The sequence below is a fragment of the Pagrus major genome, chromosome 12 (genome assembly GCF_040436345.1).
Source record: "Pagrus major chromosome 12, Pma_NU_1.0".
In the NCBI taxonomy this organism is placed as follows: domain Eukaryota; kingdom Metazoa; phylum Chordata; class Actinopteri; order Spariformes; family Sparidae; genus Pagrus; species Pagrus major.
The window spans coordinates 9,750,387-9,775,742 of NC_133226.1; the positions used below are offsets into that span (position 1 = coordinate 9,750,387).

General features: G+C 39.9%; 1 protein-coding gene across 2 annotated transcripts in view; it reads right to left on the reverse strand.

The window, feature by feature from the left end:
* The window catches only part of cntfr (ciliary neurotrophic factor receptor), a 238,751-nt gene that overhangs the window by 34,950 nt on the left and 178,445 nt on the right, over positions 1 to 25,356 (reverse strand). For both annotated transcript variants that reach the window (XM_073478558.1, XM_073478559.1), the window contains exons 5-6: positions 3,518 to 3,635; positions 1,255 to 1,421 (exon numbers count right to left, since the gene is read on the reverse strand). In XM_073478558.1, the coding sequence (XP_073334659.1) occupies positions 1,255 to 1,421; positions 3,518 to 3,635 (285 nt within the window). The remainder of the gene's footprint in view (positions 1 to 1,254; positions 1,422 to 3,517; positions 3,636 to 25,356) is intronic.

Genomic DNA, 25,356 nt, shown 5'->3' on the forward strand with positions numbered 1-25,356 from the left:
CTGCCACATCCCATCCAAGCCCCAATTAAATACTGTTTGCTGCAGAAAAGGTTCAGAGGTAGCGTGTTTATTATCCAGTGCCTTTGGTAATGACAGGGGTGTACAGTCAGTGGGTTTCTTGCTAATGGACTGTGCTGCTGGTTAAAGAAGAAAAGCTGTGCACTCTCCTTTCAGCTGGGTGACATTTATTTGGCCACTGAAATTTCACTTTTCTTTGTTTCTTGGCATCAAGCAGAAATGTGTGTACAACACATCTCCAAAGAGAAGCAGAAGTGAATGAAATCAGTCATCTGTGGTCATACAAATGCATTAACATTGCTCATAGGTTGGCATCCTCAAAGAGACGCCTTGACAAATATTTAAAAAGAGGATCTCAGATTTTTTAGTCCACAAAAACATTGTTTGTGAACTTAAATTAAAAGTGTTAACATTCTGGAGCCTGATGAGTTAGGAAGAAATATTCAAAAAATATTCAAAAATGTGGTGGCTTTGAACCCTTTGAGCTCAGAATCTCCAATTCATTTTTTTCATCAGAACACCATGTACATGCAGCCCCAACAGCGTTAAGCCTGTAGTTCACTTTGTATAAAATTTGGACAGGTGGAAATATAGTGCTGCCAAGAAATGGATTTTACACTCCTGGTTCCCTGGTCTCAAAGTCAAAAGGTTTTTTGGTGGATTTTGGTTGGATGCCTCACATAAAATCGGTGCTCACAAGCTTACAGTGGGAGATTTTCACATTTGGATCTATGACATAAAATTTGTCAGTTAATACCTCTCGTGAATTTTGAACATTTTACATTAAAATACATTAAAAAAGATAGTTGCTAACATGTGGCTAAATTAAACTACAGGGGGAAATTAAACATTATTATGCAAAACTCAGAAACTCCCGCTAGAAACTACTCACTAGTCTGCCTGTACCTTTTTTTTTGTTGATCACATTAATGCTTCAAATATAAAAGTGTTGTGGTGTTCATTTATCTTGCTGAACAGAATGTGTCATAATTTCATGTATCATATCATAACATTTTGTCTGCCACAGAGTTTATTTTTGCAGTAATACAAAATCGAATGTAAAAATCGCATAGGTTTTTGTTAAGAAAACCGGGTGATGTTTATTTCTGGGTTGGCTGAAAAATATATTAACACTGGTCACCTTACAGCCACTTACAACAGAATGAAGGAGCAACAGAGGAGAATGGAACAGTAAACAACACAACATAACAAGACATGACACAACATCTATCTTACCTATACTGGACTCCTCAAAGGAAATGGTGGTGGAGGCTTTCCCCAAGGCGTTGACTGCCGTCACATTAACTTTGTAGGGGAAGCTCGAGAAGACCTCAGGAAAATGTACACGACAGCGATTCTTGTGGTCCGGGTCTTTCTGCACCTCCAGTGAACGCTGGTTATGTCTGGAGAGGAAGGGAAATTAAAAAGGTTGGAGGAGGTAGAGTGAGAGAGACCGATATTTACTTCTTTTTAGGGTTGTATGTTTTCTGCCTGAAAGAAGCGTCATTATACACTGGTGTGGAGATGTAGAAAGAGAGCAGGAAGGTGGTAAAGCATTTTACCTCCCTTTTTTTACAGTCTCTGTTATATATCAGAGCTAGAACATCATTATAATTCCACACTAAAAACTGCTGACTAAACCTCGTGCTTCATAGAACAGGACAGCTTAGGTTTGGGACATAGCCAGACAGAGTTTTACTATCTTTCTTTGACTTTTTGTACATTTTTTAGTTTTGCTTCATGGCATAAATGTGCCTTTACAACTTTATTTCATATTTGATTTTAAGCTAACAGCCCTTTTAAATCTTGCACTTTGCTAATTGCAGATAATGTCAGCAACTACCAACAGAGCTCCCAAGGACAATTACCCCCCCAGCCCAGTCAATAGATTATAATGTTGGGTTTGGAATTTTCTGCAAACCACTGATATATGGGGGCAAAAAACAAAAACAAATCCCACACTCAATACTCCACCTATTAAATGCTGGCCTGCTTTTTGCGTGAATCAATGACAGACCTGTACGCTAAAGGCACCTCAGACTACTCTTTTGGTTAATCTCTCTATTGTCCTTCATCTACACTTCTCTCTGTCCCACTGCTCATTATCATTCAAACAGAATAATATTGGTGTTACAACATTAATGAAGGTAGCGCCAACCTGCTACCTGTGATGTGAGCTGTGGGACTCTGTGATCTTGGAATATCAAAGAGAACATGATGGAGAAACACTCGCTAGGTGTTCATCCACACGTTTTGAGTATTTAAGGTCTACCTACTGTTAAAACATGACTGGGTGCCCGAGGACAGGTAGAGAGACGGGTGTTTAACCAGGGAATCCAAAACGATATCAGCCGTTTTTACAACTAAACCCGACTAAAGGTGTTGTTTTTCTACTTTTTTTTCCTGTGTAGAGAATGAATTTCTCAGAACAAGAAATGGTAAATGGTAAATGGTCTATGGTCTTGCATTTCTATAGCGCTTTTCCAGTCTACTGACAGCTCAAAGCTTTACAATACTTGCCACATTCACCCATTCACACACACATTCATACACTGATGCCGGAGGCTGCCATGCCACCAGTGACCTTCCGATTACTAGACGACCCGCTCTACCTCCTGAGCTACAGCCACCACAAAATAGACACATATGTAAAAGTGAGATCTGTGCAGGCATGTTTGATGTTTCATTGTATTGAGCAGGGATTGTAAAAATATTTGCTTGAAGACAGAACAACTTTTACAGACAAACTTGAGATGTAATTTTCCACTGATATGTCGGCATATTTTCTGGATATTCAACCTCTTTGTTGAGACGGTCGAGGAGCATGAGGTCAGTTCCAACAATTCAAATTGTGAACATTGTTTTCTACTTTCAGTTTTATTTTACTGTGCATCATTATTCTTTTAGAACGTCAAAGTCCTCCAAAATCAAACTTTTCAAACTGTTCAAAGCAGTTCCTGTTTGCAAAGTACCCATGGATGTACAGACAACTATTACTGCATTACTTTGATACTGAAGAAAACTAAAACGTTCTGGAGTCATAAGGAGTCAGTTTTCTTGATGGAGATAATGACTTCCTCAGAAATTGTAAGTCACTGAATCTTAATGTATCGTGTCTGTGAGTTTTGGTTTGGTGGAGAACAAATTTTGACACAAATTGCCGTAATTGGGTGCTGAGGGTTTGAATGTATTTCAAAACCCTCACACGTCCCTCTTTCAACTGTATAGTGCCCCCCTGGGGAGACAGGTCTCACAGTTTGAACACCAAACTGCTCTCAAGGAAAGAAGTCCTTGGGAGATAACTTGAAAATGTTAACTTTTGATAGTTTTTCTGTAAAAAATATCAGAAACACCTTTGAAGGACACTTAGCAGTGGCCATCCAAGCTATTTGTACCCATAGATACTAGATGTCATTACTTTGGTGAGTCCAGTGTTACCAAGATTACAAAAAAATGACCTAACTATCTACTAATCGAATCTAAAAACGAATGCACTTACTGTACGTCCACTTCAAAGGTAGTGGGGATGTACGTGGGGTGGAGCTGATGCCAGCTGCAGTAGAAGCCTTTAGGGTAGGTGTTGGATCGACAGGTGACTGTGGGCTCCCGAGGAGGAACTATGGAGAGAATAAAAACAAGAGAGAAGGCAAGACAGTTAGCTAAAGTGTACATAAGAGCTATGCTGAATTTGAAAACACAGACACACCAGAGAGAGAGTGAGAAAGAGAGAGATCAGAGTAATATAGATTACATTAATCAAATGCAAAGCAGCTGTTCCTAATTACACATTTCCTTATTGAATAATTCATTCTTGATCAAGTATTTCATTAAAAACGTCACTGCTAGTCATTTTAGAATAAGTTGCATCCATTATTATCTTTAATTAGATATGCTTTTAATTTATTTAGCAGTCAGAGCCTGTGTGTCATTTTTATTTTTTAATAACACAAATACATTTTAATTTGACTCAGAGAGGAGAAGTAATTAAAATTGTTTATATTTGTGGAGACTAGAACAACTCATTTTAGGTTTTACAGCAGCACTTATATCTTCTATAAACCTGAAGCTCAGGCAAATGTCTAAAATGACTAAAGTGTCAGGTTCAACACCAGACAATTCAATGTCCCAGACCCTCTCCCTCAGTCAATGACTGCATGACTACATGTCTGTTTCCTCATATTTCTATTTCATTATTGCAGCTGTTTTTTCTTGTGATATATGCAACTGGGGGAAACATAAAACAAAGAATTATTTATTTGCATCGCTGCATTGCCGTTGGCTGTCTGAATGTTGGATGACTAGAAACAGTGAATTGAATACCAGTTGTAGAATATTTATAACCCAGGACAAGCAATCAATGTAACAATTCAATCTAATTTACATGATTGAGAATATGAACGAGAACAGAGCAGCATGAAAGGTGCTGAAGAGCAGATCTGGAGAAAAGAAAGGAAGGTTAAAGAAGTAAAGAAGCTGGGAGGGAGAGAGGGAAGATGTGGAGAAAGGAAGGATATCAGAGTGGCAGAGCAAAAGCAGAAGAAAAGAGGGGTTGGCCAGAAAAAGTGATGTTTCGCCAACTCTGGCCTCCTCCCAGATTAGGGTCCTTTCTTCACAGCTAGTCATCCGCGCACTTGTCTACCACTCCCCCTTTCCCCCTCAGCTTTTTACCCTTTTACCCTTGTTATCTATACTTTATGTGATATACAGTCAGTGTACAGTTTGGCATCCCAAATAATAAATTCCTATTCCTGTTATTTTTACTTTTCTGTTCCCAAATTCACCTTTATTCTCTACCTTTTCTTTATCTAAATTGCAGCTTTTTCATTACACACCGCTTCATGCTGCAGTATCTTGCTTCTAAGATGTATGGGGCTGGCTCTGGACTTTCATTATTACATATTGGATATCAGCCAATCAGTAATATGTACTCCTGATATGATAGGTTGGCTGATAACAGCTACATTCAGACGATTTAATTCTTCATTTATAGTCAGTAATGTACACCGGAGTGGAATGGGTGGGATGGGTCAACCTGTCTTTAAGAGCCAACCACCCATTCAGTGTGGACATGTGAAAAACTGCATGAGCTGCTCAGTGGAGCAGGGTTTCTCTCCCCTGTGGGAAAAATGATAGCTCTCAATGTTTTTGCAGAACAGGGCTACCAGGGTGTGGCCAAAAAACAGGTAATAATTATATGGAAAAATGTTACAAAAGAAGGGTCTTTTACTACTTTATGCAGCATGGCAAGAAATTCAATATTTCAAATCACCCTTTCAGCTATTTTCAATAGTTTGATGAAGTTAAACTCAAGGGACAGTGGAGATTTCTAGATATTTGACCCTTGAGTAAGTGAAGGTAGGGTGATAAAGTAGTTTGAAAGTGTCCTTTTAACAATGGCCTGAATGTTGATCTGGATCAAGGTGGAATGAGACCATGTACTGTATGTTGGGATGTTGTAACCCCATCTTAAAAATTGGACACAGAGTAAAGTATAAAGTGTACAGTTTATTTATATTAGAAATCCCAATTCCCAAAATTGGAAAATAGGTGATAAAATAATGTAAAGCTGCAACAACTAGTTGATTCATTGATTCGTCGACCAAAAGAAAATTAATCATCAATTATTTTGATTATGGATTTATCATTTCAGAGATTTTTCAAGCTAAATTGTCGAGTTCCAGCTTCCCTAAAAGTGTGGTTTATTCTTTCCTTGTCATTTTTGGTAATAATTGAAGAGTTTTTGGGTTTTGGACCATTGGTTGGACAAACGAAGCAATGTGAAGACATCACTTTGGGCTCTGGGAAGTTGTGATGAGCATTTCTCACAATTTTTCCATTTTTAAAGACTAAAACAATCAATGGATTGATTGTTTAGATAACTGGCAGATTGTCTGATGAATGTACACACGTGAAAAAAATCACTAGTTGCAGCCCATTAATAGAGACAAGGAACTGTTCCTACTGTTTGTCCTTAAAGCATCTGCTTGGAGTTGAATATGACCTTCTGAATACTAAAGGCACTTATTAAAACATGTGTTTATTTAAATTTTCCATGCATAGATATATATTACCTAAACTTTGGCTAACGAGATGAGTACCTCTGTCCACCATCATTTAGATTTTTTCAGCTTAAGAGTTAGCAAAAAAACCATAACCATCAATGATGCAGAAAGCATAAGAAATATTGTTAGGATGAATCACTGTCCAATAAAGAGTAGATGACAACAAGCAGATAGCTGGTTGTACTATTGACCTGAGAAGTCCTGATATGTCCTGAAAGGCAATAGGAAACAAGTATTTTCTGTGGTAAAAAGAAGAGGCGAAGTGCATCAATATAGGAAAAAGTGAAGAAAACAACATGAGTGGAAAGGCAATCACTTAAAAAGGGATGCAGTTACAGAAAGCAGACGGACAATTCACCGCTACATCACATCTAAGTACCACCTTTGCTTCTGCTATATGTTTTCTTTCTGTAGCTCCAGAAAAGAAACCCCAATGGGTGCAGTGGTATGTCTGATTTATCCTCTGTATCTCAAGTATTTCTCTCATCACTAATGATTACTGATGTGTTTAATTTGCAGCTATTTTCAGAGACAAGATTCTTAATTTTTTTGTAGTTGAAGCAATTAGCACTCCTTCCTTCTGTCCGTGTCTTGGAAGCTCAAATATCCCTCTTGGTAAGTATCTTTTGTATTATTGTTTGTTTTTAGGATGGTGGAGATAATCTTCCAATAAAACCAATTCCACATACTGTAGCAGCATCCCGTCTAATTATTTTGTAAGTTGTAACAATGATATCAGTGACATTTTGGGAACATCCTTTGTGAATGGCTCACTTAAGGCGTATTTGGTCAAAGACACACGCACAAACACGCCCGCAAGCAAGAGCAAGGCTTGATTGGCTGCTGTGGGGTCATTTCAGTGTCACACACAATCAGCTGTGTTTAAGCGGTCACCACGGCAACTAATTAGCCTGTCAATAACACCAGCGATGAGGTGCCAGGGACGACATCCAATCACACTCAATTAATCGCAGAGACTAATGGGGCCATATCAATCAATTGGCTCCTCATTTGAGAGCTTGAGTCAAAGTCACAAACACAGAATGTCGAACACAAACACACCCACACACACATTTATTGTCAGGACACACACAATAGGTATTCCTGTGCTGTGCAGAATTAGCCACGATCAATCAAACTAGCTTATCAAGAACTTGAAAAAGTTCAACGATAAACTAAAGATCACATTTTTAGAGAGAAGAAAGCAACAGATAAGGAGCAGACTGGCAGAGGAATACAGGCGTGAAGAGGATGAGCTCAAGTGTGTGTTCATGGCGACCATGTTTGGAGTGGGTTATTTGAACTCTGGAGTGTTTACTCCTTTAATTTAGTTCATTTTGCCAGGCATGAGTGGTGTCAATCAAACCACCGCCAGGGCACCTGAAAGGGCAGTTCATACTGTAGGGCTCCTCCAAGGGGACTGCGGTGTGGTTGGTTAGGAGGGGGAGGACGTGATCTGAACCGTCAATAGCAAATGACCCCGGAACACAAGGGTTTGTGTGTGCAGGGGGACAGATGTCGACACCTAAATGCCAGCTGTTCATCAAGGTTTAAAAGCCATGCAGGACATAAACAAGCAAGGGCAAAACAAAAATTGCTGAAACAAGTTACCAGAACTTTGACCAACAGAAGCTACTTGTAAGTCCACATGATTCGAGATTACAAGCCTTGGATTGATTGCATTAAAAGTTCCATATTGTAGAAAGTGACATTTCCATGACTTTAGTAATTATAAAGCAGTTCAAGGTGAAAGCATCAAGACTGTGAAAGCATCAAAACACATGAAGAAATCTGTAAGACGAAGAAATGAATTCAGAAACTGTGCCTTGAAATGAGCATTAAGGCAAGTTAATGTGGAAACAAGGTGGACAGTGCCTGCTCAGGCCTGTGGGAGCTGACCAATCAGAGTAGACTGGGCTTTTCGAGAGGGGGTCCTTAAGGAGACAGGTACTTAAACGGAGCCCTGGACGGGGTGAATAGAGGTGCTGCAGAAGTATGTGAAAAATAATGTTTTTTTAAACATTAATGCAATAATAATATTAAAGTATTAATAATAAATTAGAACCTGAACGGACTGAATAACAAAACACAGTTGAACATTTCACTAATGGTTTACAGGAAAATAGATTTGCTAGTTCAAAGAAAATGTGGGAAATAACAGGAAAGTGTGTTAAAATAGCCCAGGAGGGAGGAAGAGCGAAGGAGGGAAAAAAAGGGCTGGATGGAAAAGAAGAGGAATCTATAGAGGGGAGGAACTGTGGGAAGGATTAAAGAGGAAGAAAGGATTGACAAATATTTGAAAAGAGCAGCGGAAATATATGAAAAATGGAGTGGAGAAGAGAGGCTTTTTTTTTTTCATCAAATTTTATTGATGTGCCCTTGAAAAAAATTCGGACACACAACACGTACGCACGAACGCACACAAAGCTGCCTCTCAGTTGCTTCAATAACAATAAAACATCAAAAGCTTTTCATGTATCTAATGAAAGTAGAGGTTGAAACATGAAGGAGAAGACACAACAAGAGATAATGCACCTGTAGAAAAAAAACAAACACACAAAACAAAGACGGAATGAATATTAAAGCAAATAAAACAATAATTCAAATGAAAATGACCCCACCATGAGATATATCACCTGAGTCAGGGGCCGACAGGATGACACTCATGAATAAATGTTATTTGAATTAGTGCGCTTTCATCATCTGGTTTGCATTGCTAAACACTGAATATGATTTTGAAGATGTTCTTTGTTTGCCTCATGAAACACACACCTGCAGCTCATGCACGAGTGGTTAGTAGTGGTTACTTTTAAATGCTAATAGGTCACAACTTACTGCAGGCTGTGACTCATACATCATAGTGAGAACAGCCCTTTGTTGAGAAAATGTATGCAAATTTTGTTTGAATCTTGTTAGATTATTACTAATCATACTATTAATTTAAAATTGTTTTTAAAAACTGGAGCGAGGAAATAAGAACAATCCCTGATCTGGCACTGGCTTTACTGCAGCATTTTTACTACCAAGTGCAGTCAGAAAATATTTCTTTCAAGTTCCTGCTCACAGATTTAAAATTCCATGTTTTTTATTTCAATGTCATGCTGTGCACTGCTCTATCACTCTTTATGTCACAGTGAAAAGGGACTGTAGTTGGAGAAATTTTCATTTCAGAAATATGATGCATTTTTTAGTGAAGCAAATGTTCAAGGCTTTAAATGACTTACTGAGCAGTAGGTAAAACTTACACCGCAACCTTGTAGATTTATCGGTTTCATATGATGGGAGCAATTATCTTATCTCCCTGCATCACATTTGACTGGATACATTTATCTGCACATATTTTACACCTACTAAGAAACAAATCTCAATTTAAAATTAATTCAATTACATGATAAAATACATGATGTAGTGAGCCTTGGAGCACTGTGATGTTTTTCTTTTTTTTGGTCACTTAGCTCTTTAATAAGTTGATAAGAGCAACCAGCAGCTTATTGTAGTTCTTTCTCTCTCTCGTACTTTCTTTTCTCCTGTCCCACTATTCTAAGCCTGTCACACAAAAATTCTGGGTCTCGCAAAAAAGAGGATCTTTGTCACAGGAGGGAGCGAACATGCGCAAACACACAAACACACACACACACACGCACACACACAGAAATGTGATGAGGGACAATGACATCCAGTGGCCTGGTTGCTAGGCTGCAGACGCTGTAGTAATTGCTATTTGGTTGTGTTAGTAGCCTCCCTGTTGCTTTGTGTGTGTGTGGTGTGTGTGTGTGTTCCTCCTATGGATCCTTATATGCGTGTGTGCACATTCATTTCTTTCTGTGCTTGTGTGTGTTTGTAGTGGATTCTCTTGCTATGACAACAAGGATGAATACCTTTTCTTCCCCTGCTTGAATTTCTCCATCATCCGTTCTTTTAAATAAAAAAAAATCTGGGCTTATGAAATTCAAACTTGGCCTCAACGGATATGCACAATTACAGACCTTTCCGGGTTCAGAGTCCCCATTCATGCTGTCCTTGATTCAGTTTTTACTGTTACGGAAACACTTTGATAAACCACAATCTTTGCTCAATACAGTTGCCAGAATAACAGCCCAAGGGACTGAAAATAGCCAACAAACCTGACTATCTATCCATCCATCCATCCTTCAATCACGCACATGTCATTCGGTTCAAAATCCCTTTTTTCATATTAAAAATCCTACTGGGAAGAACTGGATCCTCTTAGACTCCGTGCCACTCTGAATGGCATAACTCATTTAGGCAGATGGCTTTGTACTCTGCTTGACTCAGCCTGCCAACGTCAGGCTTGCTGTGTTTTAGATCAGCTTAGTCATGTGTCATGGGAGAACGAGGAATGTAAATAAAACTGTAGGACAAAGTCATAGAGGGGCAGAGACAGAGACGCTGTGGTGCCTTTTGGTCCAGACCAGCTGTCGTGGCTAACGCTAATGTAATTGTGGTGTAATATTTTTACTCGGCGCACTGAAGCTATCCTGAAGCATGAATGCACATGTGAGTTAGTATGAGATCAGTGAATTAACTGCAACATAAATATACAATGTTATGTATATGTAGTTGGATTGATAGTGGATATATTTTATTTGTATGTCTGTGTACCAAGTTATGGTAAGTGTCTGACTTTAAGCAATAAGCATACAGTTTTGTTTTCTTTGAAGAAGCTTAGCTCTGTTTTTTTTTTTTACATCATTTCATATGGGTTTGGGTACTGAAAATCTGTACAGTTACAATACTGAAATATTACTCAATTACAAGTAAAACTACTGGTATTAAAATAATACTGAAGTAAAAGTACAAAGTATTCTTCTAAAACACTACTTGGAGTATTAGCTACTTTTTAACCGGTGATGTTTAATGCATTATCAATAGCAGGTGTTAAGTCGAAGGAGTTTCTGTTTCGCTAAATCTTCGGTCTAAATTACTCCAAACTCCTGTTTTGTTCTGCTCAGCGGTCACCTCTCCAAACCTGTGCCTACTGCCGAGTTTTCTTGTTTTTTGTCGTTTGTAGTCGCATAGCCTCATTGGCTACAAAATGTAGATGAAATGCAAAATGCATTGAAAATGTGTTAAGAGAAAGAGTAAATATATTTGTGGAGCTCAAATTTTAGTTGCTACGTCCATTTTTTAGCATGCTGAAAATTTCCAATGTTCGGTATTGACATAATCAAAAAGTTATCCAAAACTATTTCGTTAGATTACATTTTTTTGTAACCCAATAGATTATGTAACTAATTGCAAAAATTGCCATTTAATTTGTATCAAGTTACAGGCCGCATTTCAAAGTAATCTGATTTCATATGCATTTGTCTACAGTTCACTGGATCATATGTGGTATCTTTAAAAAGTTTTGGATCCCTTAATTTAAAAGAAAGTAATATAACAAACAATCAGACATAACAAACTTCTGAGTGCCTTTTTCTCTCCTTTGCTTTTGCCAACCTTTCTTCTGCATCTACCCTTTTCTCTCTTTTTCCATCCTCTTCTCAATCTCTCTCTCTCTAATAGTCACTGGTCCATCCAGAGCTGCTCCCCAACACAAGGGAGTCAACGGTGAGGCGTACGCACACTCATATACACACACACAGCAGCACAAAACAATGATGCTGTGGCATTCCAGGAATGTCTCTGGGCCAATTGGAAACAGCTGTGTGTGAGAGATGAATGAATGAAAGGAAGATGAATACCTTATGAGAGCATCAGGAGTTGATAAGCGAGTGAGAGACAAGGGTGAGGAGATAACCAAAAGTAGAAGAAAGCAGAGATGTGTAGGGTGTTAAAAAAGTCTTCATATAAGTCTCACCATGTTCCCTGATCACCAATTAACTCTGCTATGTTACATCGTTATAATAACTGATAGAAATGATGGCCAAACCTACAAAACACAAGATCCAAGCTGTAATAAATGGGAATGATCCTTTAAAAGGTCTGAGGGTTGAAGGGAAGGAGTTGTTGACAGGTTTGCATTGACTGCCGCCGCTCTGGAGGTCAGACACAGGAAGACGACCATTATACCTGGACACTTAAATCACTTCCCACAGCTTGTCTCTCATGCACACATGCTCACTTAGCCACCTGACATCACAAATCTTTCTCAAAGCTCGGGAATAACGGCTAATGTTTCACAGGAAATAAAACAAGACTCTCAAGCAGCTTCACACGTATAAACACCATCTCACCTCAAGCACTTTTTTTGACTTCTCAACCGCTTCTGTCCTCACGCGGCCACAAACCTCTGACGGTAAATGTTGTTGATGTTATAAGATGAGGATAGGTTTCATGACCAGAGACACAATACTTTTGAATTTGTGTGAGGATAAATGGGAGTTTTGACGTGAGACACAATAATGAAATGTTAAGTTTTCATTCTCGATGGCGATCTAATGTTCATTGTTTAATATTCTATCAAAAAGCACAGCACGGCAGCGTGGGAATTTGAATTTGTTTGTTTTCTGAGAGACAGCTATGACCTCTTAGCAGGAGAGCAAATTATTTCACTGCCCGGTGCTCCCTTCCCACTTGTCTCCATTTCCTTTGTCCGTCCCAATCCCTGTCATTTTTAACCAATTCCACTCATATTCGGCCTTTATTTGCCTCTTTCTCTCTGTCTGTACTGTTCGATATTTGTGGTGATGACTGTTTCACATCCTACTCATGAGAAAAAAAACATGCAAAAGTAATTTGGATTTGGCCTTTCAAACAAATAAACACAGTTACTAGACTGGAAAGTTCTTATTTTTATACATATTTGTATGTGATTTGGCCCTTCCGAGTACTTGCCTCAGACCTCGACACAAACTGGTAGCATTGAATCCAGAAGCTTATGAGAGGCCAGGAATTCCTTTTACGCTACTTCATTCGGACCATACTTCATTATTATTTATCTTGACAGCGCAGTGAAGATTGCCAGGAAAGTTGGGAAACTGCACATTGCCACAAATGAGTGATTCGTTCATTTAAAAGTAATCTTCTTAGTGAAACTGGGAATTTAATTTTTCAAGCTGTGGCCTCACATGCCTGGACCTTTCTCCACGATTTCAATTCCTTTTGTTGCCGCTGCATTACTGCCACAAGAAAGGTCTGGCATCGGCCGTCGCAAGGACAAACAGAAGCAGTAAAAGATGTTTTAGATTCCTGTTTTTCTGACACGTAACTGATTGCCAAGGGGAAATTCATCTTTTAACGTAAGGAATCAAATGGTCTCCCTCAGAACAGGGCATGGGTAAAAGCTCAATTGCCTTTGTCCGGGGCCCGGCAGAGGGTCAAACACTTTGGCTAACGGGATCAGGTCTAGCGCCCTGTCACACTGTAAGTAATACAGGGTGACACTCAAAACCTAAGGTATCAATAGTCATCATTTTTCACTTTCCAAGTGGGAGATGGAGGGCAGACCAATTACTTCCCTCTGTGCTTCCCTTGCCATACTGGGCCAATTCACCAATCATTTTTGTCTCAGGTGTGGGTCAAACCCTCAGCACTTCCTACATAAAAACTCTCTCTCTCTGCCTCAGTACCACCTCAATAACAACTTCAGCCACACTTTCATAGTTTAAACAAAGTAAAGGTTGAAGTATGAGTACCTTGCTCTGATGCAGGATTAGACACTTGAAGAAAGTTGTAGGTGAAGGGAAGGGAAGGGAAAAGGAGGAGGACAGCTATTGAGGTCAACATAATGCCAGCACACTAATGAAACTAGAAATTGCCGTTCCATCACAGAAAATCCTGTCAGTACTACTAAGCAGTAGGTAGCGTTTTACTGTGCAAAATTGAAATCTGAGTGTGTTAAAGCTGTTGAGTTGAGATGTCTCTACTCTCACTTAGAGGTAAAGCTCTATGTCATCTTGGCAATAATAGCCTGAGGCTCTAATGCTGCCGTGACAATTACCTCTCAGCCGCAGTGTCCATGATGGTGAAATGATTGACAGGCTGGGATTGACCAATCAGACGTGTCAGTCTGCCAAATGCGCAAAGAGCTAACTGCCATCACTCGCAGACAGGCAGGTACCACCTGAATCCCTGACGTCTGAATCGAAACAGCTGACTCCTTTAAATTTATCTGTCAGATTCAAAGCTGGATGGACAGACAGAGAGACAGACAGACAGAGAGAAATCAAAAGTGTCTGGCCTGTAGAGCTTGGGGCCATCATTGTGAATTCAGCCAGCTGCTTTGTGCAGGAGCGCTGTGCTGTCTTTTTACATATACCATGTTCTCTTTATGGAGTTATGAAAGGTTTCACATTACTGTGGAGGAACAAAGACTTCTTCTGCACAGTCTGAAACCTTTAGACACACATACTATATACTAATGGATAAAGGGCAAACAGGCAGAAGTGTACAAAGTGTGCCTGCTGAGAAGGAAAAGAGCAAGCTATAGGACAAAAAATAGTACACAACCAACTGAAACTGACATCGAAAAGACAGGCAATTTTCTATGCAGTTATGCACACCTCTGGGTTTTTTAAAACAGTTACCCTCTCTTATACTATAATGTTATTCTAATGAAATGCTTGCACAGAGACTTTGAGCTACGGGGTTTTAATCAGGCCCTCCACACACCAGCTGTGCACTGGTCGATCTAACCCAGGCCCGCTGTCAGCCTTGCTGGAAGATCTCAAATCTGTGCGACATCAGAAAGAGTTGAACCGACAGCAAAATGTAACACTCTCACCTCTGCAGTGTCCACAAGAAACGGCTAATACAGTATCAGTGCTGTTTACATAATGTGTGTATCAGTGAGTTCGCTAATGATTCTGTAGGTCTGGCAATGATTCAGTGCTGTTTCAGGGAAAGGCTGTTTGTTATGAGAGATTAAGGCTGAGGACCAAACCAAATCAATTTTAGATTTGGCTTGCTGGTTAATTTGGACGGAATCGGCTGAAAGATTTTGCCTGAACTGTTTCATAGAATATTAAGTTCAAAAGTTCAAAAGCATCACATCTGTCAACAGTGACTTGCCTTGACAGGGCCAGGAGCTGATTCAACATGTTAGAGTTTATTGACTTTTAGTAGAACTGTTTCATGGTGCAACAGATTTTCAGTTTTCAGTTACTGTGTTCAGGTGAAATAACCTTAACCCTGGGGTACATAGTGCCCTTGGAATTAGGACCCATTGTCATGTTCCCATTATGTGCCATATACAGTAAACCTGGGGAACATAGGACCCTTTAAACATATGAACAATTTCCTAGACTGAAATACAAGTACCACTGACTGAATCAGTAGCTTTTAGCAGTGCTCTGCTCAGCTGTGATAACTTTTTTGTTAAAAGCCCTTTAAAAAACAGTGAAACACACAAAAAAATCATAATCTGGTAACTCTGTCTTACTAAATAGGGAGTTGAGCTACTAACCTAATGTGCTGTGCTTTTATAGGCTAATTTTGTACTCAGCTGAAGGTGACAGCTTGGACGAGCAACAGACTGAACTTACTACTGAGCTGTAGTCAGTCACAACAAGCGTTGAACATCTGGCCGAGTACACAGTGTGTTAATGATGTGGGTACTGAAGTGCATTTGAACGGGGATGTTCTGACTTTTCTGAAGTAAAAGTGAGCAAACCACTAGTGACTGCGAATTTTGACTACTGAACTGAAGGAATCAACTAACTGATTTGTGAATTCCACCTCACTGTAGGAAAAAAAATGTGTTTTTCTACGTACAAATGCTGAGGTTAAAATTTGGTTGGATTAGGTTGTACAAACCACTTGGTTAGGTTTAGGGAAGGTCATGGCTTGGGTTAAAATATCTACTTTGTTGAGATTAGTTAAACATTGTGGTTTGATATTAAATGAGCACTTAAACAAAATTAAGGGAACTTTGTTGTCATGGTGAAAATAATAAGCACTTGATTTATGGGACGATTGTGGTTATGCTTTAAACAAACAAACAGGAAACACACAGCAGTCTTGAAGTGTCCATCCATTCACCCTGACCTCCTGCCTACATGAGTTTTATGGCTCTATAACTTTGTAACCTGACTTCCTTCTTTGGTCCAGTCATAATAACTAAGGCCACTTGAGGGCTTTCTCACTCGAACATAAATGTCATTTTGGGCCACTTGCTGCAATGACTGATGCTGCCGTTCTTCTTGGGAGGGACAGACTCCAGGGTGAAATCATTGTATTGTTACTGTGAACAATTCTGATGCTCACATTGATGATTTCAAATAATTAGGCAATTAAAGGTTGCACTTCAACCAGCTGTGCATACACAAGTCTCTATGCAGCAACAAAAAAATTACTCATTTGCGGCATGAACAAAACAGGATATCACTGTGAAATGTAAGTCTCATTGCCGTTGCTGAAATTCAATGGGAACTTTTCCCTCCACAGTTGTTAAATTCAGTCAACTCAGAGTAGAATGACCCGGTCACTGTGCATCACAGATGTGATTTATTGCTTGTCAACAAAGAGCAAGCTTCACAGCAAGGGAATGACAGCGTGAAGAATAAAAGATGCATCCTATCTGATCCGCTGTACGTGTCCTGTAGAGATTCCAAAGGAGATAGCCTAATCATAAAATTCAATCCCCTCGTCCTTGAGAGAAAGTGTCCCTAACTTTCTAGTCCTGGAGGCAAGAACAGGCAATGAGGAGAGCTAAATTGAGGCAATAAAGCAAGTCGGAGTCAGTCTACATGCTTAAATGAAGGAACAAACAGTGATCTCATCCCCTCAGCAGCGTTTTGGCAGAAGCACAACCACAACAGGATGCTCTTATCACACCTCTCCTCATTCCTCTGAGTCCTGTTTGGATCTAACAGCAAAGAGAAACAAACACACACGCTGATGCCTCAGTGTGTAACCCTGAATCAGAGTGATGGGTTGAAGTGATGCATACTTTCTCCTCTACTTTCATTCCTCTCTGCCTTCAACCAACTCCACCTCCTGAAGTTGATTTTGTCAGAAGTTTGGAAAGAGATTTGAGCAAAAAACACCAACTTCAAAAATAAAAAATATGAGCCTTTTCCTTTCTTCTATGAAGGAGTTATAGCATCATTAAGTCAACTTAACTGAATATTGAGTACAATTATTCCTTATTGGCTTGTGATCCCTTACAGTGAAATTGACTCGACCCCATGTCACAGGAGCCCAGATCAACCAAAAACCCTTCTCAGATTGTGAATTGTTTCAAATAAAGGCCTGAGGAGGCAAAAACAGTATTTTTCAAAAGATAAAACATAGTTGAAAAAAGACAGAGCTTCCTGGTCTGAAAATGAAGGCTGATGTGGAAGTACCTTGAACCTGCATTCTTTCTAATGGCCAGCAGGAGGTGTCTCCAGTTTTTCAAAAAGAAGTCAGGTTGTATGTAAGCTTATGTGAAAATAACCCTACTTCTCACTTTTTCACCTCAGTAAACAGTTTCCAAGAGAGTTAATAGTCTCAATGGCTAGTTTAAAGTCTTCTTCATTACAGCATGATGTTCATTTTGTTCAAATGAGTTACGGTCCCATTTAGAATAAAATAAACAATAAAGCAGGGTCTGCTTTAGGGTGTGGCAACCTTTTGATTGACACATTGCTGCCATGTTACACCCCCAGCTTCACCCTCTCGGCCGAATATTGTCTGGCGACGGCCGTAATGCCAGACTTGACACTTCAAAACAGTAGTCCACAAATCAATGGGTGACATCACCGTGGGTTTACACTCGTCTGCTTCTGCATGCATTGCATTCATTTGATTCTTTCTGATATAAAATGGCAACACATTAACCCCTTCATGTAGTGTATATGTACATATAACAGCTATAGAATGTAGCTGGAGCTGTTGGGTTTTGGATGGCCGTTGTGTGTTTACATATCACTGATGCAGAGTTATTTTTTTAAAGCACCAACTGCACCTCACATGAAGGGTTTCTCTCTTGCAGAGTCAGTCAGAGTGGCTGGAGGAAAGGGAGAATACACAATATATCTTCTATCTTCTTTCAGTCTCATGTCTACTTTCTGTCTCTTTTTATACTTGTTTCTCTTACTTTTGACCTACCAGTCACCCTTTTTCATCACTTCCTCACTCACTCTCTTTCACTTCCTCCTCTTTTTTTTCTGTGGTGACTTCAAATCATGGATATCAGTCAATCTCAACCCTCAAGACCTATCATTCGTTGATTACAAACAGCTTTATAGGCATGCAGCGTCTTGGCTATATTAGAGGGCTATGAGATAGCACCCTGTCATTATATTTTATAAGCCGAGCTGTTTTTAATGATGTTGCTGAATCATGTTTGATTGCAAGTGTGCGTGTCATCTTGAACATATTCCAATGATATAAATTCTTAACAGGAAGTTCAATTAATTTCCATTTGAAGTTACTCTGTGTGGGTATGAAACCATTAAGGGAGAGGCAGGCAGACGGTGAGGGAGACGTGGGGTGGTGGGAGATGTGGGGGGGTGGGGGTGGGGGGGGTTGAAGGGGGGTCAGAGATTAAAAGCAAAGAACAGAGCTAAAAAAGAAAGTGAGTGGGCAAGAGGGAGAAAAAGAGGATAAATGACACTCATTGTTCCTTCCTCTTGCTGTCAGTTCTCAGTAATGCTAATCATTAGGCTAATCTGACAGGATGGTACACACACACACACACACACACACACACACACACACACACACACACACACACACACACACACACACACACACACACACACACACACACACACACACACACCATGTCCCAAAGCCCCCCCTACGTTGCATTCCAGTGCCCAGTGTCAATGAGAGGGAACCGCCACATTACATGGCTGTTTGTTCTCTTTGTACGCTCGCCTGCAATGCTATTAGGACCACTGTGTGTGTGTGTGTGTGTGTGTGTGTGTGTGTGTGTGTGTGTTTGCGTGTGATTGTGTGTGTGTGTGTGCACATTCAGACGAAGTCTTGTTTTTAAAAAACGACTACGATAAATTTCAATTAAAAGTCACTGGCATTGAAACTGATTTTTCGATGTTTTATGGAAGACACCAATTATTCCACATTTCACCAGGATATAACTGACATCATGTGATTCTGTTGCAGCTGCAGTTACTCCATCATGAGACTTTGATTAAAAGCAGACTGAGATGAAAAATGTTGCTTCACTTTTTGTTTTTTTAAATGAAGGAGGTTTTTAGATTTAAAACATATTTTTCTTTCTGGGATTTATTGTTTTGTATACCCATTCCGACAGTGTGCCATGTAATTATTTTCCTTTTATAGCTGCAGTTTGTAAACATAACCATAAACCGAGCCTTTAATGTTGAAATATATGGGGCTCCTCTTCCTGGAAAATCAGAGGGTTTTACTCTGGCCTTGAAGGGGCGCTCTTGCTGCACTGTTATGCTTTGACAGCAAAGAATTTCAAGAGTGGGGGCTCGGAACATTTGCTGTGGTGGTATAAAGGTTGGGGTCAGTGTACATTATGATTTTATTAACTGAGGATTTGTTTTTCAAGGTTTATTTTAGAGCAACAGTGAAAGTCCATTTCCATACAACTCAGCCTTCTAAAATCTTTTCAACAGAGAGTAAACAGAAACAGAAAAGTTCTTAATAGTCTCCGCAGCACCGAATGATTCTCACTTTCAGTAAAAGTTGAGGAGGCCACACAATCTTGGGCTTAAGTGGGATGCAGTACCGTTAAATAAGTGTGTGCGTGTGTGTGTGTGTCCTGAGGGAAAAGAGGGATCTCGGTTTAGAATAGGTAACAGTGGAATGTAATTGAGCTGAAAATTGAAAAGCGGAGCCGTAGCAAAGCCAAGCCGGTGTGCGCGAATGTGTGTGTACGCAAGAGTGTGTGTCGTGCAGGTATGCTTTGGAATGTGTCTGTGTGTGTTTTTGCGTGCACCGTTTTATGTGTGTGTGTACCTGTGTTTGTTTGTGTTTTAAAACCAGAGTGGGATGCCAGTGTAATCCTCGCACAGCCGGACCCCCAAGGATAACAGAATTTACTGCTGTGTGGGTGAGCCACACAGACATGCATATGAGAGCACGCCCCCACACACACAAACACACACACGGAGCCCCATACCAACTACCTGAGAGAGTAAAGAGGAGTGAGGATGACAGCATGGTGAGTCTCGCTACCCTTCTCACCAGAAACACTTGCTTGGAAAATTGGAAAGAGGTTTGCTCTCTCCTCTGGGCATCACTTATGACGGTTCATTTTACAAAGTTTATACATAATATATTATATATATATATTATATATTGAGCATAGAAATAGGTAATATATATCGATAAGTACTAATACTGTATTTCCAAGCTCTTTCAGGTGCCCTTGAATAAAAAGGTGGTATAATTCAGCTTTGCAAACTACAACCCAGAGTCAATGATTAACACAAGGCAGAAAACCACTGATGTAAACAAGGACACAGTGTGTGATGGAGGTGAAGCATGATGGAGCATTACAGAGATGAGGTTCTCCTGGTCTAATGTGTTATCTATATAAACAGTGCCATGACAACTAATGGCCACTTGATGAAAAGAGAGAAGTGTGACAGAGTGAGTTATGTAAGCAAGTAAACCTGTTAAATAATGTAGAGTAGTGGCCTGCAGGTCTCTTAAAATCAAAGACAACTGCAATCACCATATTCAGATAAACTCATTGTAATGCAGGTGCGAAGAGCTTTTAATTGCTTGTGATTCACCACTTCTGAAGCTCCTAAGTTTTGTGATCAAATATTGAAAATTAAGATATAAAATTAGGCTTGCAGAGACTGTTTCTCACCTCACATTTGCAATTTGATGCTATCAACTGTGTGTCTTAAGATGTGTAGTTGTGGTACTACTGATCTCCAACACATGTTGTATGACCCTACATACATACAAGACATGCTATCAAAATAAAGTTGCTGTGCTTTGAAGGAAACTGGATAGTCTACAAACAACAGGTACTCGATTGAGTTTAGGTGATCAGTGTGGTGCAAGGGTTGAAAAACGATCTTTTCCTGACCCTAACTAAGTGCTTTTTGTTCTGAGACCTAATCAGACCATAAGCACAACATTATAAGAACATTAAGAAATGGAAAGTGAACGTAAAGAATCGTTAAGTTGCAATATTGAGAAACATAGTTTGAACATATCCTTGGTTTGCTGAAACATACATTGCCAACATTTATTCCAGCATTGGGTGGATAAAAAGCGAGACACTGTGGTTAAAAAGCTGACAGACAAACTGGTGACTAGCCGGCAGCTTCGATGACACAAAATGTAAATGGGACCACTTTGGATTTAACAGGAAGTACATTACTGATTTTTTTGCTAGAGGCTAGCTGTCTCCCTCCAATCATTGCATCTAGCTAACACATCCTGCAGCAGTCTGTTCTCTGAACAAGAGGAAACCGATAGCCGTCCTCCATCAAACTCTTGTCAAATGACATCCGTGACTACAGGAATTTTAATTTAATAACAAAAGTAAGAAAACACTGTGTTGGGCGTTTTATTCCTGCTACCCTTTAGCATATCATATTCTGTCTTCTAGAGTGAATTCCCCTATTTTTGAAGAAATTACACAACTTTGTCGACTCAAGCAATGCCTGAATACTGATCAGTTTGGTATCAGTGCAAGCTAGAGTCTCCAGCCTCTGTCATTGTCTTTTTGATTTTGATTGTCAGCATTAAAAAGAATCAGTGAGCTGTTTGACAACCCTGGCAGGTGGTCAGCTTGGGGAGAAAGAAAAGAAAAAAAACATTTCTCTGCATCTCTTCTCACATTTTTGTGTCTCTCCAGCTTACTGACTTCTTTACCAGTCACAATCCATCTCTGCTGCTATTCCCTCCTTTCTGCTAGTGTCTCACTGTGTGCTTGTATCGGTGTAAGTCCGTGCCTATGTGTGCGTGTGTGGTCTATAGAGAGGGGTATTTGACTGCCTGATAAGCGAGACACACAGGCACTGACAGCTTCATCCATCAGTGTGTCTGTCTGACGGACAGGCCTCTGTCAAGAGGTCACGCTCCACACACACAATCGTGGGTGTGTGTGTGTGTGGTCAGACATAAATATTCCTCTATCGGGACACACACAGTGACTCTGCCTTTGTGAGAATATCAATGTGATTCCCTTTCTGTTCATCCTCTCCTTCCTCCCTTTACCTGCCCTCTTCCTCACCTCTCATCCTTCCCTGTCCTTGCACTCCGCTTTTATCTCTCATTTCCCATTTCCATCATGTTTTCTCTTTTTCACCCTGGCAAGGTTTCCCACCTCTTTTCACCCGTACCTGTTCCTCATTCTTTCTAACCTTGATATGTGTTGAGGCAAACAGTGGCAACATGCAGACACACTAAGATGTTTATTCATCCATTTATGCCATCACTGGCACCAGTGGCAAGGTAGGTAGGTTTATTTGTTATTTATTATTTGTTCCGCAGCTTGACAACCTTAGGAACTTTGCTGTTTCATATCCGTTCATTCACTCGCGCACACAAATCAACATCATCGGTATGTGAGAACATGCATACCAGTGCAGCGTAGGAAGAAAGACCGCTGTCACTCATTTCCCCCGAGGATCAAAATAGTTCTCAAACACCCAACAGGGAAGTGCTCCTGGCAACAGAAGCAGCTAATGGAAGTAAAGAGGAAACTGACCCCCAATTTCTGGACAAACTGACCCCCACATTTTTTAGGATCTTTGAATGCATTTTTCGTATTCACAGACAACTTTGTTATGGGAACGTATTGCTTTCGTACCAGTTACGTCATTGTTAATGTGAGATAATGCCTTTGAGGAGAACTGACATAGACACATCGCTATCTGGTCCCGTAGTGACTTAACAGAGACGTGGATGAAATACCATTCACAAAATTACACCATAGGCCATTAAACTCCAACCATAACATCTGTTATTTGTTTTTACCAAATCCCAGCAAACTGCCACCACACCTGTTTGTTACTGTTTTTGTTCATTTATTAGAGAAATATTGCATAATATCGGTTTTCTTTTGGCAGAACGATCCAGGAAATGCAAGTAAGTTAAGGATGTCAAATTGGCTGTATTATCAAAACACTGTGAGCTAAGACTGAGTTGTCTCTTTCTTGCTTTTACATGATTTTACACTCATTTTTCACTCTGCTCTGCACTCTGCAGGTTGAAGTTACGGTAATCTTCCAAACATCTTTTATACCTAAGTTTTCCATCTCCTTTTATTGTTGCTGGTGTTCAGCTTGTGTGAGGCACTCTGTAACCTGTTTTTCGAAAAGGGCTTCACAAATGAAACAATTTAGTCAGATTTACAATTTTTCATGTGTAACAGACCAAAATGTTTGATCAATAATGGCTCAACTTTATCTCCATTTGTTTCCCTGCATATTTGTTTACATTTTTTTCTAACTGGTACTAGTGTAAGTAGGATTAACTACTGGCAGTTCCTGCAATGTGGATTTTTAAAAGATAATGTTTTCACCTTTTGCCCTTAATGGATAGTACAGTTGAAGACAGAAAAGTAAAGGGGGTGACATGCAGGAGAAGCCCCTAGGCTGGAATCGAACCTCACACAGTGAGCTTTTTGGAACTAATACTCTCTGAAAGCCTAATATATATACTGTTCAAATTTGACTGAGTTATGACTCTGACAAAATGAACATTTTTTGACGCAAATTTCAGCAGCCAGGCCTTAAGTACTTTTAGGCACCTTAAATGCCTCCATCTTAAAGGTCCAATTTGTAAGAGACTTGATTGTCGAGTCTCATTCCCAACTCGTCAAATACTGATGGTTTGGGTTGACTGACACTAGGCCAGCAACCCAAAGTGTCAGTATCTGATGAGACTCAACAATCAAATATCTTACAAATTGGCCCTTTAATTGTGCTGTGTGTCAAACCCTCGGCTGCAGCTCTAACTGCTGACTGTGTTGGTAAGCCTGCCAAATCAACAGCCCAACTACTAACGAGCATGCACCTGTCCTTTCCACAGTTTCTTGTCTCTTCCTCAGCACCTCCCTCTATGACTTTCCTGCACCTATTGAAAACCTCTGTTCTAAATAATGTACAGGAACTGTTTTCTTTCAGTAACTCAAACAACTTTATAATTTCTCCTATCTTTAACAATGAAACCCCAGAAGACACAACTTGCTGTGTACTGTATTTCAAATGTATACTTATTTTGGACATGCATATACACACATTTCTGTAGGTCACAAGTAATTCTCCATGTTGAAATTTTCATAACATTTGACATTATATCTCCAAGTTTCCCTCTCTCCATAAGTTTTTCTCACCCATTCTTTGATTCTCTCTCTGTCTCACACTCTCTCCCTCAGTCAGTCTCACATTCCAGGAAAGCTTGGCTTCTTTGTCTTGAATGACATCACAGACATAAGGCCGTGACAGGCAAGACAGGAGGAATGCAGGGCGAGAGAGGGATAGAAACCATAAAAGAGAGTGTGTGTGTGTGAGAGAGAGAGAGAGAGAGAGAGAGAGAGAGAGAGAGAAAGAGAGGGACAGACAGAGAGAGAGAGACAGAGAGAGAGGGAGAAAGAGAGAGAGAGAATAACCAGATGATGGAGAGAGAGAGTTTGTGAGGGAATGAGAAAATGTGAAAGAAACAGGGAAAACCAGAGAGGGAGAAAGAATGCCATTGATTCAGCAGGGCATGAATGGACTTCACAGAGGACTCCCCGACCAACACACACACACACACACACACACACACACACACACACAAAACCTCCCACCACTACAACCCTCCTACCCGTCCACTCCCACCATCCCTTGCGGCCTCTCTCTCATCCCTCCGTCTGTCCCCTCCTTCACTGTTTGTACTCCTTTCATTAATCTCCTTTAGAGGAATCAGACAACAGCACCCCCTCCGCAAACCCAGAGGGAGAAAGTTTTTACACATGCAGCGGTTTGCACAAGTCCCACTCGGTTGCATTGTTTGGGAGAACAACATTTCACCCCATTAGGCCCGATAGGGCTGATCAATTAATTGATCAGATCAGATTAAACATGCCTGTGCTAGAGATCTTCATCACATCGTCCAGATGATTTTTTATAACCAAACACTATATCCACTGGAATTAACAATTAGTCCTGAATCGATTAGTAGCTACGACATGAACTAGGGCAATCAATGAATTGCTTAGGTAATTTATCAAACAAAAATACCATACAGTCACTACCTTTATAAATATTTGAATTTTTTGAGGATTTTCTTCTTTTCTATTATATCATTGTTAAAGTAAAATACATGTGGGTTTTGGATTGCTAATGGACAAAATAAACAATTTCCTGATAATTTATAGCCCAGACGAGATTATAGTGATTACAAAAAACTAAAATCACCAGAGTAAATGATAGTAAAA